At 34.0% G+C, this 13690-nt stretch overlaps 3 protein-coding genes across 3 annotated transcripts; all 3 read right to left on the reverse strand.

Annotated features, from left to right (window-relative positions):
- Positions 1-6: 6 nt before the first annotated feature.
- Positions 7-6647, reverse strand: LOC114191532 (ATPase GET3B-like). Its single transcript, XM_028080751.2, has 12 exons — positions 6379-6647; positions 5531-5742; positions 5360-5422; positions 5094-5204; positions 3934-4008; positions 3768-3836; positions 3616-3681; positions 2197-2271; positions 2012-2110; positions 914-1048; positions 472-636; positions 7-345 (listed from the first exon to the last, which is right to left on the reverse strand). The coding sequence occupies exons 1-11, from the start codon at positions 6545-6547 to the stop codon at positions 499-501; spliced, it is 1212 nt and encodes a 403-aa protein (XP_027936552.2). The 5' UTR covers positions 6548-6647; the 3' UTR covers positions 7-345; positions 472-498.
- Positions 6648-8773: 2126 nt separating this feature from the next.
- On the reverse strand, positions 8774-10823 carry ZR3 (Zim17-type zinc finger protein). The gene is made up of 2 exons (XM_028079411.2): positions 10667-10823; positions 8774-9449 (listed from the first exon to the last, which is right to left on the reverse strand). Exons 1-2 carry the CDS (start codon positions 10737-10739, stop codon positions 8953-8955), a joined length of 570 nt encoding a protein of 189 aa, XP_027935212.2. The 5' UTR covers positions 10740-10823; the 3' UTR covers positions 8774-8952.
- A 771-nt stretch (positions 10824-11594) lies between these two features.
- On the reverse strand, positions 11595-13311 carry LOC114190074 (protein LYK5-like). The gene has a single exon (XM_028078839.2). It carries the CDS (start codon positions 13070-13072, stop codon positions 11777-11779), a length of 1296 nt encoding a protein of 431 aa, XP_027934640.2. The 5' UTR covers positions 13073-13311; the 3' UTR covers positions 11595-11776.
- Positions 13312-13690: the final 379 nt, after the last annotated feature.

Here is a 13690-nt window from a genome sequence, read left to right on the forward strand (position 1 = left end):
CCCATATTTGAAAATAATGAAGATCATTCGAACTTTTCTTATATATTGTTTGGTGAGTGTATCAAGAATATCGTTCTCTTAACAATTAAAAACATAAAAATCATTATGGCTGCCTAAAAGACCCAAATGTGGGCAAGCTAAAAAAAATAGTGCAGATACAAGATGATTTATAACGTGAAAAAACGTGAAAACCAAAAAGTTTTCATGTTTCGAAACTCTAGCTTGTAAATATTGGAAGGCAGTGCCTAGTGCGATCTCATCTGCTTTGTAGCTTTCGTTACATAAATAGCCTTGATGTGATCTCATGTGACCAGCGGCCAGCTTCAGCAAATTCCTAAATTTAACCTAACAATGAAGAAATTCAAATTTCAGCGTAATTATAAACCATATGATTCGGTCAAAAATAATCATAAACTATATGATTTGATTCTAAAAATGCTGTGACAAAATGATTTAAAAATAGCAAATTACCTAATCATAGCTTGATACGTGTGCAAGTCATTTCCAAATAATGTCACCGAGAAATTTGAGAGCCGGAACACCTCTTATCTCAACATCAACGAGTGGTGCTTGGATCATCAATAAGCTGGAAAGTTCTGGATCACTCTGAATTAAATCAAGAGCACGCATCTGATCCTGAAAAGTTTTCATAGTACGGTAAAAATTTGTCATCCTCAAAATAAAAAAAACCGCAAGTTCAAGACACAGGTATTCTCCCTTTCTCTTTTAAGGTTTTATCAAATAGCTTAGTTATTCATTAGATAGTTCAATGAATACCCTGAACTATCCCAGATGAGTATATCATTCAAATTGAATATGGTTCAGTGCTACACCAAGTGGAACAGGATTACAATGTAGCTAACCACTCAGATGAAATCCATGCAAAAATTAAAGAGAAAACGGTTAAAATTACCTTTCTTTTCATAGCACAAAACTTGCAATCAGATGGAGACGGTGGAAGAATTTGGTTGACAACCAGTCTCTTCACAGGAACACTTTCCTTCTTAAGGGAAGCACTCAATCTAGATGATTCGCTAACTGCCATCACCTTTGGGGAGTAAAGACACAAATATCAACGATTAAGAAATGTAGTATTAAAGCTATCTAACATTCATTCAGTAAACTACAACAACCACGAAAACCTTTGCCTAGTAAATGTGGCTACACCAATTAATTGACGATATTTTGTTCAAAAGCCAAACTGACTTTTTTTTTTAATAAATCAGGTTAGGCATCACTATGAAGCTTCAGCATCACAACTATTCAACAATCATTTTCCATCACATGTACATTCACAAAAGAGAAAAATAAAAAATAAAAAGCCAAACTTATATAGTGGATTCATTTTTTATTTTAATAATTGAATATTTGATTCTTATAGTGAAAGTAGTTCTTGCAATAAGATTAGATAGATCCAGTTCCATTTCACTCAGGAAATTGGAGATCAAAATATCCAGTATAGATGCCCAACACATTCTTTCTTTCATTTTTCAACTTATCTTCTTCTTTACTGCGAGCCAAAAGGTAAACCAACCCGAACAATTTATCTTGGTTACATTTAACAGAATTTTGATACCCCTCAATCGTATTCTTTTGAATTGAAACCCAAAGCTTTTGTCCAACACTCCAGTCTTCCTTCTACTTCAAGATTTCAATTATTTAAATAGGAAAATGTTAGTGGACACACAGAGACAGTGGAAGGGAAAGGCAATAATCAACGTGCACAGGAAATAATTTCACTGAAAGACACAATAAACTGGAACAGGAGAGGGTCGTTCTTTCTAATTTGACAAATATGGCATTCCCAAAAATGTAACATTCTTTTTCATACTAGCTACCAATTCCTAGCCCTACACCACACCTGACAGCAAATATAGCTGAAAGTTGTAGTCCTTTAATATTTTTAGTAGGGTTGGTCACACAACAGTATACATCAATTCATCATTATATCGTTATACACACCAGTCATTCACATATTAGTCAATTGTGGAAAGAATTTTATAAATCATACCGTGGGGATTGTAACAATGACAAATTCAGTTGAATCTGTGTCACGAAAAAGTTCGCGCACTTTTAACATTCTCTCCCTAAGTTTCTCCAATTTGTCAGCCTGCACAATTTAGTATAACAAATGTGTGTGAGCATATTAAGATGAAACTGAACGCAACAGTAATCCCAGGTATAAATAAATCTTACAGCATTCTGTTGGGTATTTTCTTGCCCAAACACAGATTTAATTGCTGATGTAGCAGACGCAATCTTTTGTCTTAGCTGCAGAAGAATAATTGGTATCAATTATGATAAAGATTATTTCTGACTGTTCACTTTGAAGAAGGAAGATTAAATATGATCATGTGATGCATCATTTTGGTCAACCACTTACTTCCCCTAAACATTTGGTGAAATCTGGCAAGGAATCAGACATATTACATAATGCTTAGGGGGCAGAGAAGAGAAATTGTGAATACTCTCAAAAGACAATTTTCAACAATTTATTCTTTTTGCTCCTTGATAGATTGCATGTTGGGTATAAAGATATCAGATTTAAATCTTTCATGAAAAGAATATTCAAATTTACACTTGAAATACTGGGATGCATTTGCACAAACATAAATTGGGAAAGGAAAGAGAAAAAACGAGGAAGATGGAGAAATGTAGAATTGGAACAGTTTCCAAGCACGATCTGATAAACATTGCAACATTCCAAACTTATAGCACAATATTTTTCCATACAATACAATGTTTTAATCACATTATTAGGTAATATAGATATTTTTAAAATTCCTAAAATGTATTATATAGGTAAAAGAACATAAAAAAAAACTATTTAATAAATATAAGAACAAAAAAAATCACAAAAACAGTTGATTAACAAAAGTTAAAATTACAAAAGAAAAGAGAGAGAAGTGATCAGCTAGCAGAGCTTATTCTTCTCAAAGCTTATCACTTTCAAATGAGAGATCCAAAAAATCAAGTATGAATGAAAACCAAGTCAAAAATCAAATTAAATTTCAACCAAAAGCAACCATGTGCAATTGGCCTAAAAAGGACATGATCCCTCCCTTCAATTAAGCAAAAAACGAAATACAGAAATTTAAAGAGCGGAGAACTTTATGCGAGAATTGTGAGCAATAAAATTTGAGTAAAGCTGTATCAAATTTTTATTATTCTCCAAATACCTTAGTAAAGGGAAAAAGACATTTATCATTCTTATACTTATTTATTTGTTTATTTTATCATTATCATTGATTAGTGGGATGTTTCTAGTCTATCTTATTTAATTATTTCATGTTATTTAGCTATTTTATGTGTGTGTCTATATATATATATATATATATATATATATATGCAAAAAAAAAATTTTAGAATATTATAGGGAAGAAGTGTTCAAGACATCTTCACAGATAACCTACTCAAAACTGGTTGAGTGGCAGGGCAATTTGCATCACATTATTATATATAAAGAACATAATCATTTTATTTAAAAATTGGAACAAGTTCTCGCATTGCATAGGGTTATGAAGTTCATTACTGTAAATATCAGCTTCTAAAACAAGTGAATCAACTCAATTCTATTGGGGAGGAGTTTCATAGGATTAAATTCAGTAGTCTTACCTTTAGTATCTTGCCAATAGATGCATCCAAGAAATCGGGCAAGGACAACAACCGTAATGTATGACCCTGATCAGGAACATGGTCAATCCTACAATGTAAGGCTAAAATACAAAAGGTGATCTGAAATACATAACTATCAGTTTTTTGCTTACCGTAGGTGCAGTGTCAAATACTATTCGAGTAAACATGCTATATTCCTGTGATTCAAGAAATTGCATAACCTGACTAAAGGCTTTAAATTGTTAGTAGAACCAAAAAGGAATAGTTACATGAATAATTAGCAACGAAATAAATGTACACAGCACATAAAATGCATGCCTTGGAGATCGCAATAGCTTCATCCAGCCCAGGAGGAGGTGAATCCAGAAGTTCTCCCAGTTTTAGCTCTCCCAACTATTGCAACAAAAATACATAAGAACCTGTCTTAGAGAAGCAAGCTTATTCTGAAGTAGAACCAATTATCTTTGAGCATTTCTTAGTTAAAAAAATGTTTAGTTGCATAACATGAATATATAAATATTAAACAGCAAAAGGCAAGTAATTTAATGGAAATATTTTTTAATTATTTTAACAGAATACTGCATGTTAGTTTCCACTGACTTTGTTGCGCAGAAATCAAACTTGGGTGATGTGGGACTCCATGATGCATTGCTTCAATCAAGCAGTGGAGTTTGTTAAATACTCATTCTAACAGAAGCTGTCATTGGTGTTCAGATTGATTTAGATGCAAAATGCTATTAGATTATAAATCCTGTGTGTGTGATGTGATCATGGATTAAGAGGAACCAACACAAGGAGGAATAACAGCAAGAAGCATGACTAAGAACCAAAAAAGGAAGAAGAGAGTTCAAGACATAACAAGAGCTTCTAGGGGTGTCCTGTCTAGAAGCAAGGCTAAATAGCTTGAGGAGGACCTTCATCAAACCAAAAAAACTTAAGGATTCTAAAACCCTTCCAACAACAAACAACCAGAGCTTTCTTCTAAAACTCTTCCAAGAACCCATCAAGAACCAAGCTTCCATACACCTTGACCGAACTTAACACATTCATACACCTCTTAGAGTCGAGACTCACTCCACCCTGATTCAAACACACCAAGAAACCAACCAAACCTTCTACAGGTGCAAGGTTCTTTCCCTTGACCATTCTTGTGTGCTTTGAAGCTTGAGCGGAAAAATCTACTCATTCCTACAAGCCTGATCAAGGCTTTTATCAGTATGTGACATTGTTCTTTTCTCCATTCATATTTTAGTGCCTAAAGTTCAACTTAGTCAGTCCTTAAAGGTTAATCGGGCTTTCTAAGAGGACACACGTTAGAGTCAATATCATGGCAGGTTGATAGTATACAGAATTATGGTTTAGACTTCTGATAAAAAAAAAATTGCTTTAAGAAAATTCATCACCCTGTGAAAATTCAGTGTAACTGTGAAAATACACACATAACAAGAAATGTTGAGAACATATCAATAAATCTTTACCTGGTCTGCAATCATTCCAAGACCCATGCCATCCATGAAATCTTTGACCCCAGTTCCACCATTTTTTTGAGCAGCATTTCGAAACTCTTCCCTAGATTTCTCAGGGTTTATCTGAAAACGAAGTAAGGACCTACAAACTTAAATAAGTGGAGAGTGGTAATCTAATAAATGGTATACAATTATTCCCACAAAAATACCAATTATGCCATCAAGTAAACTGGATACTAACTATAAGCTAATTCATTCTACAACAAATGTTAGCTTACTTCGAGGGCAAAAAGTGGATAGTCAGGTCCTTCCACTGGCACCAATGCTCCCCCTGTCAAATCCTAGTGGACAATTTGCAAAACTTGTATTAGGCAAGGCAAGGCAACCAGATCTTGAAGCAGCTAACATGTGAGTATCATCAGAACTATAAGGTTAAAAATGTAATAAACCTGAGCAAAAGAATCACTCAAAGAATGTGCTGGATCAGTGGAAACCACAAGAGTTGGGTGTCCATTATTGGCAAATTTAACAGCAAGTGAAGCAGCACAGCTTGTCTTCCCAACCCCTCCTTTACCACCTAGCATGTAATACTTCCTCTCAGTCCCAGAAACCATTTCATCAAACCCTGATGCAGCTTCTGTAGTGCCAACAACCGATCTCACTGAAAATAAAAAACAATAAAACCAAAAAAAATGTCATTAAACACTCCATATGTATCTCAAAAGTACAATTCGCTATAGAAAAGCATCATTTTCGGAGGATCTTACCTTAGAGCAAGCAGTAACATATCATGCAACCACAAGTTTAAAGCAAAAATATAATTTGTACTTGCAAATAAGTAATGGGACTGCTAAAAAGCGTCATTGTTCATACACTACAAGGTTAAACCCAAATTATGGTGAACTCGAAACTAGTCACATAAAATGACACTGAACCTATCTATTTAAAATAAAGATAAATGAGAATCCTACTCAAAAAGATTATCTAAAAAATCATCAAAAATAAATTCACTCTCCTCGTTCCTTCACTTGCACTGTTTTTTCATTCTATATCTCTTCAGCAATTTTAAATTTCTAATAACTCGTTGCCTTCTCCAATCCCCAAAAATACCAATATCCACACTCCTTAACCAGAATAACGAAAATGATAACATCAATTCACGGGCACAACAAATAAAATCAAGTTCATTCAATGGACGCAAGTGACAATTCCATATATATGAGCACATCAAACAGAAAAACTAACTGACTTACAAAATCCCAAAAAAGTAAAAATAAAACAGAAAAAATGAGAAAACCTTGAAATGACTTCGTGGGAGGTTTAGTTGAAGCAGAAAGGGAAACAAAGGTGACGGCTTTGGGGAGATGATGAAACAGAGGAGGGTTAGGTGCGAAGGAAAGAACACCCTTAACGGTCATGGAGTTTGTCATGTGAAGGGAAGATGAAATAACAGAGCGACATGCCATTTCTCGTACTCACTTCGTCTGGCCTTTCGTGTTTTGGTTTGGTTTACTCTATCTCTGTCTCTTCCACTCTCACGCCGCAAGAGGTTTCTTTATTTTTCTCTCTCCCAATAAACAGTTAAATAAAATAAAAAAAAAAAATTAGTTTCTATTCCTACAAATATCATTCTTTTAGCCTATTCATGTATTATATTTTTTCATGTTCTTTTAAGTAACAATTAAAATAAATTAATAATAATGCTGTAAATTAAAAATATTTAATATGTATAAATTTAAAATGAAAGTTTTTATAAATATTAACTGTAAATAATGCGTTATTCTGTGCTGCCTGTATTTTAATAGATTATCATCAAAATAAATTTATATTTATTAAAAATAAAATAAAAAAATAAATATTGATAAATTGATAAAAAAATTATAAAATATGTAAAAATAACGTTAATTTTTAAAAATTTAATAAATAATTATATTTTAAAAAATAAAATTGAAATTATAAATTATAAACATAAAAAATATCTTTAAATGTAATTATATAATTACATATAAACATTTTATATTTACATATAATTATATAACTATATATAAACTCTTTATATATAATTATATATAAACTCTTTATATATAATCATTGATAAATACCTATTAATTGAACCATAACTATTCAACACAGAAATGCTTTGCAAACATTTTGGTTTTGGTATAATAGATGTATAATAAGCATATGATTCCATATGTTTTATAAAATTAGGATAAATTGGAAAATTGAGAAAAAAAAACATTAAAATGACAAAAAAAAAGTGAGAAGTCATTTATTTTATCGTTGAATTAACTGAATTGCATCTTCACCATTGGTGTTTAAGAATTTTAAGGACTATAATTTTTTTTAAAAAAAAATGGTATATAAGTTATTTATTTTTCTTTCATTATTTAATTTTTTAAACCTTTTGTGTTATAAAAATATATTATTTTACTCAGTTTTTTATATTACCTATTGTCTGTGTGTGTAATTAGAGATTTCTATATCATTAAACATCTATTTTTACACATATTTTTCGGTCATGCCTAATTATAAATATTTTTAAAATCAAACTTAACATGTTTGTATGCTTAGTCTAATATATTATTTTCATTAATATTTTATATATATTTTTTCTAATGAAAGTATAATTATTAATGTTTATACACTGTTTGATATATAAGCGGTGATTCGATATATTCAATTTATCAAGACTATAAATTGAAATTAATTTAATTTAAACAAATAAATTTGAAAAAAAGAAGTGAAACTCGTACTTTTCATCTGAGTTTTATATTACCATAAATAAAATAAAATAAAATACTTCGACAAAAAATATAAATAAAATATTTAAAAAATGAAAAAAAAATATGACTAAAAAAATATGCTACTGATTAAATAAAAGAATATAGAAAAAAAATAATATATATATATATATATATATATATATATATATATATGATACCAGTTCAGGGTGCAGTTGTAGTAGTTTATAAATTTTTCTTAAAAATAGTTTTTTATAAATTGATTAATAAAAATGAAAAATATTCTGTAACTTATTTTTGAAAAGCTGATAAATAAATTAAGGAGAAAATTAAGATGATCAACATTCTCGTTTTTCTTAAAATAAACTCCTGAATTGTCTCCTCAACTTAAAATCCCTTGATTGTAAATGTGATCTATAATCGTGGATACGTTATCAATCTGTGAAAAGGGATGCTACGTTGTTAGAGACAGTAAAATATGTATAGACATCAAATTAGTATTATTACTACTATTATGTGTTACATTTTTGTATATAATGATATTTGATAGAACTAACTTTTATTTAATAAAAGCAAATAAAGATTTGCAATTTATTCAAATGTTAATTTTAATTAAAATTATTAAATATTCAAATTTAAACTGATATATAAATTCATGTTAAGGACTGATATAACTTTGTGTGAACTGATTTTCAGTGTTTTAGATTATTTTGTAGTTTTTCTTGCATGTAGACCAATCAAACAAGTATCAAAACAGTAGATTTTATAGATTTCATATGCTTATATTTTCATTCTTTATGGATCATATTTTGATGGTTCTTACCCAGTATTAAGAATTGTCAAACACTCCTCGGTACCACATGCCCCAAAGTTAAAGACACCTTACCATCACCCCAAGCTTAACTTTAGAACACAATGTTCATCAGAAAGAACAAAAAATCATGAAACTATACGAAATGAGATCTCCAAATTAGTAATTTCAAGAAATTTTGACGAATAAAAAATATTTTGCTCAAAATAGTGTCTCACTAACATTGCTCTTATCAACTATCATTACAATGACTTGCACTTATAATCTATTCTGTGACACCCTATTGCAGAACACATACTAGGTGAGATTGTACCTTTCAAGGTTTTCTTCCAGCTAAATCTTCCAACGTAAGATTCAGTGTGTCAGTTGAACCTCTTTTCACTTCTTCTCCACGAGAAGCCAAGAAGTCCTCAACGCTTCCTGGTTCACCAAACCATCCAAGGTGATCTGCAATCAGATGAAGATTATTACACCCCCCACATCTTGCCACCACCACACCTTTCTCGTATGACTCACGACAAACTGTCTTGATGGATCTCGTTTCACACACCTTGCAGGTGAAAATCATGGCCAGATCATGCCTTGAAGATGTCTTCAAACTTGACTTGGCAGAAAACTGTACTGAGGAGGTATTATTAACACTAATGGATGTAGTAACATTATCAGGGTTTGGACTTAGTTTTAAGGTGTCAGCTTCACTATTTTCTACATCTTCACGAACTGGTTTGATTGGATTTGTATTCGTAGCGACCCCCCTTTGATGGAATCCAAATCTGTTTAATATTGCACTGGTAGGAGAATACCAAGAAGATTCTGCAAGTAAACAACATTCACATTAATACTAAAAACTTTCTGCTCACAGACAAGGTAATGCACAGAGAAAAAAGTGAGAGAAATAGACAGCTCTTCATCTTTTATAGCATAAACTATGCTATTAACTGAATGATTAAAGAATGGCTTTAACTACAGATATTAAGCATAAACATACTGATATTCTGCCACAAAGAGGGAGACACCAGATAAAAATTAACAATATCCACTTTTTCCTGTCATTCAGAAAACACTGTTTTGCATTATAGGAGATACAGAGTTAAAATCTTTCATGTAGCATAAATCTTCATTGCGTATTCCATTCCTTTGAACTAAATCCATCAAAGAAGCAGAAAGCTAATTCGATGATTTTGTATTAATTAAAAAATAATAAATAAATAACCTATATAAAAGAATATTTTCAGGTATTTAGACCAACCTATTTGTTATTCAACATCTGATGCTTCAATTTCCATATTAACACTTATTGTTAAAAAGGGTTGCCCAATGTATCTTAGGATTAAGTAAATACTTGTGCTGCTGTAAATGTCTTTTATTGCCTCCTAATTGCTTAATTAATGGTAAAATACTTTTATTAAGTTTCGTGTAAAACAAAAACAAAATGAAAAAGATATTTCAATGCACCCAAAAATGTTAAGATATGACAAAGAAAGACAGAACCATCAAGGTATTAAACTAAAGCTGTGAAGAATCCCTGAAAACAACTAAAGAGTCTGGTCGGTTCAGTTAGTTGCATAACGTGTGCGAATTGCTATAACCTCTAGGTATCCATGTTCAGTTCCGATAAACAAATAAATAAATAAACAAATCACTGAAAACATAATGGCAACAATTTTCAGAACCAGTCATGAGAAGCTCTACGGATAAAATAATTGCCAAAAGAAATTAACAATGAAAGGAAAAAGTAAACATACAATAAACTCAAAAATTCAAATTTGAGAAGTTTGGAAAGTCCCTACTGAAGACAATTCCGCAGACCAGAAACCAGTAACAAGTAATTGTTACCATTTGCCGTCAATTAAATTTAGTTCTCAAAACTTCAAAACCAGGACTTAAGACGTGAAAAAAAAAGGGTTAATTGAAGAATAAAAAAGGGGTGGAAGATGCTTAGTATTGAGTTAAGAGGATCTAAAAGAACGCACAGAGAGAGACACGGAACTGTGAAGAGGAATCGGAAAATAAAGAAGGTGGGGACATACCTTGAATAATGGGGTGATGGGTTTGTCTTGGGAAGATTGAGATGAATCGCCTCTGCAACATCCTTGCCGCCATGGGTAATGCTCAAACCTGTTACTTTCTCCGTTTTTGGGCTCTTCTTATTTTCTATGACTTTTGGGCTCTGTCTTTTCTTATAGGCCTTTACTGTTACACTCCCCTACTTGTTGAATTCACTCTCCCCTCTCCTCTTTCGTGCGTCAAATTACCTTACTAACGTTATTTTCTTTCTCTTTTTCAAACTGTCGTTATCATAAACTCCACGTGTGAAAACTACTACTTTTTGTTTTTTAGTTTTCACATTTGTTCCTCATTCACGTTTATCTTCCTTTTCTCCTTTTTTTTTCTTCAACAGCCTCGCCTTTACCAATATTAGAGTTGTAGTAATCAATATAAAAAAAAAAGTTTTTTCCAGAAAGTAGTAGCATCGTAAGTGCTTAGGTTGTTCAAATGTCATTGCTTTGAATTTATTTTGAGAAACTTCCGATTAATAATTGCATTTACTCTATTCCTATCCGTAAATGTTTGACATTGAGTTGCCTCTTATCACCTTTTCCTTTGAGTAATATATATATATATATATATATATATATATATATATGAGAACCATGAGATACAAGCATTACAAAAAAATATAAGCTACCAACGATGTCTTATTATTATCCCACATCGTCAACTCAATGACACAGCCACCAAATTATGAATGATGACTGAAAAAGAATATCAAATCCCATTAAAACTCATAGAACTTGATGACGGTATCCTCACATCACAAGCTTTTTAAATTTTGGGAACCGCATAAAAAAGAATGTGGTCAAACATTTCCTGATAGTGTTTGCTTAATTACACGTGTGCCATTTTAATCCAAATCCAAATTCTACAACAAAACACAAAACATAGAATCCTTCCGAATTTGTTGAGTTCTTCAAACAATGAAAAGTACCTTCTTCAATCACCAACGTTTTACATAATTCGTAATCGTATACATGTGTGAATTATATACATCAATGTCTTTCTTCTTTACAATCAAAATCTGTGCAGTGAAAAAGAATGGAAATAAAAAGAAAAGAAAAATTCCACAGAACAAAAAGCCGTCACCGTGGGGCCAACGAGACCGTCAAGTCAATATCGGTTCCCATTTTCTGATCCCAGTCCTTCGATTCCAGGTACAACTTTGACACCTCAATCGAGACCCGACCCATGTCGGGTCGCTCATTCGGGTCATTCCCGACACAGTCCAATCCGACCCGAATCATCCTCTCCGCCACACTCAACGGAAAAGAATCCCTCAGCCTCCTATCCACCCACTTCCTTACACCGCCGTATTCCCCAGCCGCCACTCTCGCCGTATCCACCACGCTCGTCCTCTGATAACTGCCGTCGTCGTTGAATTCGAATTTCACCGCCTCTTCCCCGCTCAGCAACTCTAAAACCACCACTCCGAACGCGTACACGTCGGTCTTCTTCGTCGCTAGGCCGCTGACCTGAAATTCCGGCGCCATATACCCTCTCGTCCCCTCGATCCTCACCCTCCGCTCACCTGATTCCCCACGGTCGCCGGCGACTGCCTCGCCGCAGAGATCGGACAAGCCGAAGTGGCAGATTTTCGCGCGCAAATTATCCTCCGTGATAACAATGCTGGAACTCTTGATGTGATTATGAACGAAACCAGAACCGGATCCCGAACCGGAGTCGGAACCGGAGAAATTGTGGATGTAATCGAGGCCATGCGCGATGTCGGAGGCGATCTGCATCCTAGAGGTCCACGTGACGAGATCGGTGTAGCTAGGGTTCCGGCGGTTGCGGAGGCAGTCAGAGAGGCTGGCACCGGGGACAAATTCATAGACGAGAAAGATGACGGCGCCGGAGACGGAGGCGCCGAGGAGCTTGACGAGGCTGCTGTGGTGACTCCGGCAGATGATGGCGAGGCGGCGGGATAGCTCCGGGAGGTCGATTTGACGGCGGAAGTTGCGGCGAGAGACAACAACATCGCGGTGGCGGATTAGGCAGCGCCAGGAGGAGGAAGAGAGGCGTGGGGCGGAGAAGTTGGCGGTGGCGGCGGAGATCTCTGAGAAGTGGTAGATGTTAGGGCTTTCAGGGAGCGTATCTTTGAGGCTTGAGAGAGAGGCGCGGCTTGAGATGGAAGAGGTTTTTGACCACTCTAATAAGTCATTGGTGTTGGTATTGGTATTGGTGTTGTTGTTTTCGAATACGTAGCTTCTTGATTCTGTGACGGGGACTTCGCTGGTGGAGGTATCGTAGTTCGACGACGACGATGTTAGGGTTTGCGTCCGGTGAGGACGAGGGGAATTCGTCATGTTTCTATCTGAATTGGTGCTTCGTCTGCTTCCTGGTTGTGTCGCGGCGGTGCTCTTTCTGGATTTGCACATCGAAGGGGAACAACCTCATTGCATGTCTTAGCTTCGATGTTAGGTTCGGCTTCGTGGTCGTGAGAATAACGTACACGCAGTTTTAGAAGCCTAGTGCTGTGTTCCAATTCCAACACTTCTGTCTGTTCCGTAGGATGTTGTGTTCGTGATTGGGCGGCGCCTTTATTGCCTTTGCCTGATGTTTTGATGAGCTGTAGATTCGGCTCACACGTGGCTGCTGCTCCCACTTTCCCCTTCACTTCATATTTTTATTCCATCGATAATTTTTTCCATCGCTTTATATTATTGTTTTATTCTTCATTCTCTTTTTTGTTTGAAAATATAAAATTGTGAAGTGAATGGTGATGTATTAGAATATCATTTCTAAAACCCACTTTATAATGATTTAACAAATATTCTGTAAAAGATATGAAAAATAAAACAATGAATATAATCTTATCTTATTTTACCTCAACTCAGCAACCAAAAACTTCACCGGAGTCAAACTCCGACTTTCGTTTTATAGCTTCCCCTATTACTTCCAAATTTAGAAAGAAGTATGAAGGAGTGAATGCATTATTTGTAGGGATGGATAGGCTTTATCTACCAATTTCATTAGGCAAGTGATTCTACTAGAAA

The sequence above is a fragment of the Vigna unguiculata genome, chromosome 7 (assembly GCF_037176805.1).
Source record: "Vigna unguiculata cultivar grain cowpea cultivar isolate G323 ecotype 2 chromosome 7, ASM3717680v1, whole genome shotgun sequence".
Taxonomy (NCBI): domain Eukaryota; kingdom Viridiplantae; phylum Streptophyta; class Magnoliopsida; order Fabales; family Fabaceae; genus Vigna; species Vigna unguiculata.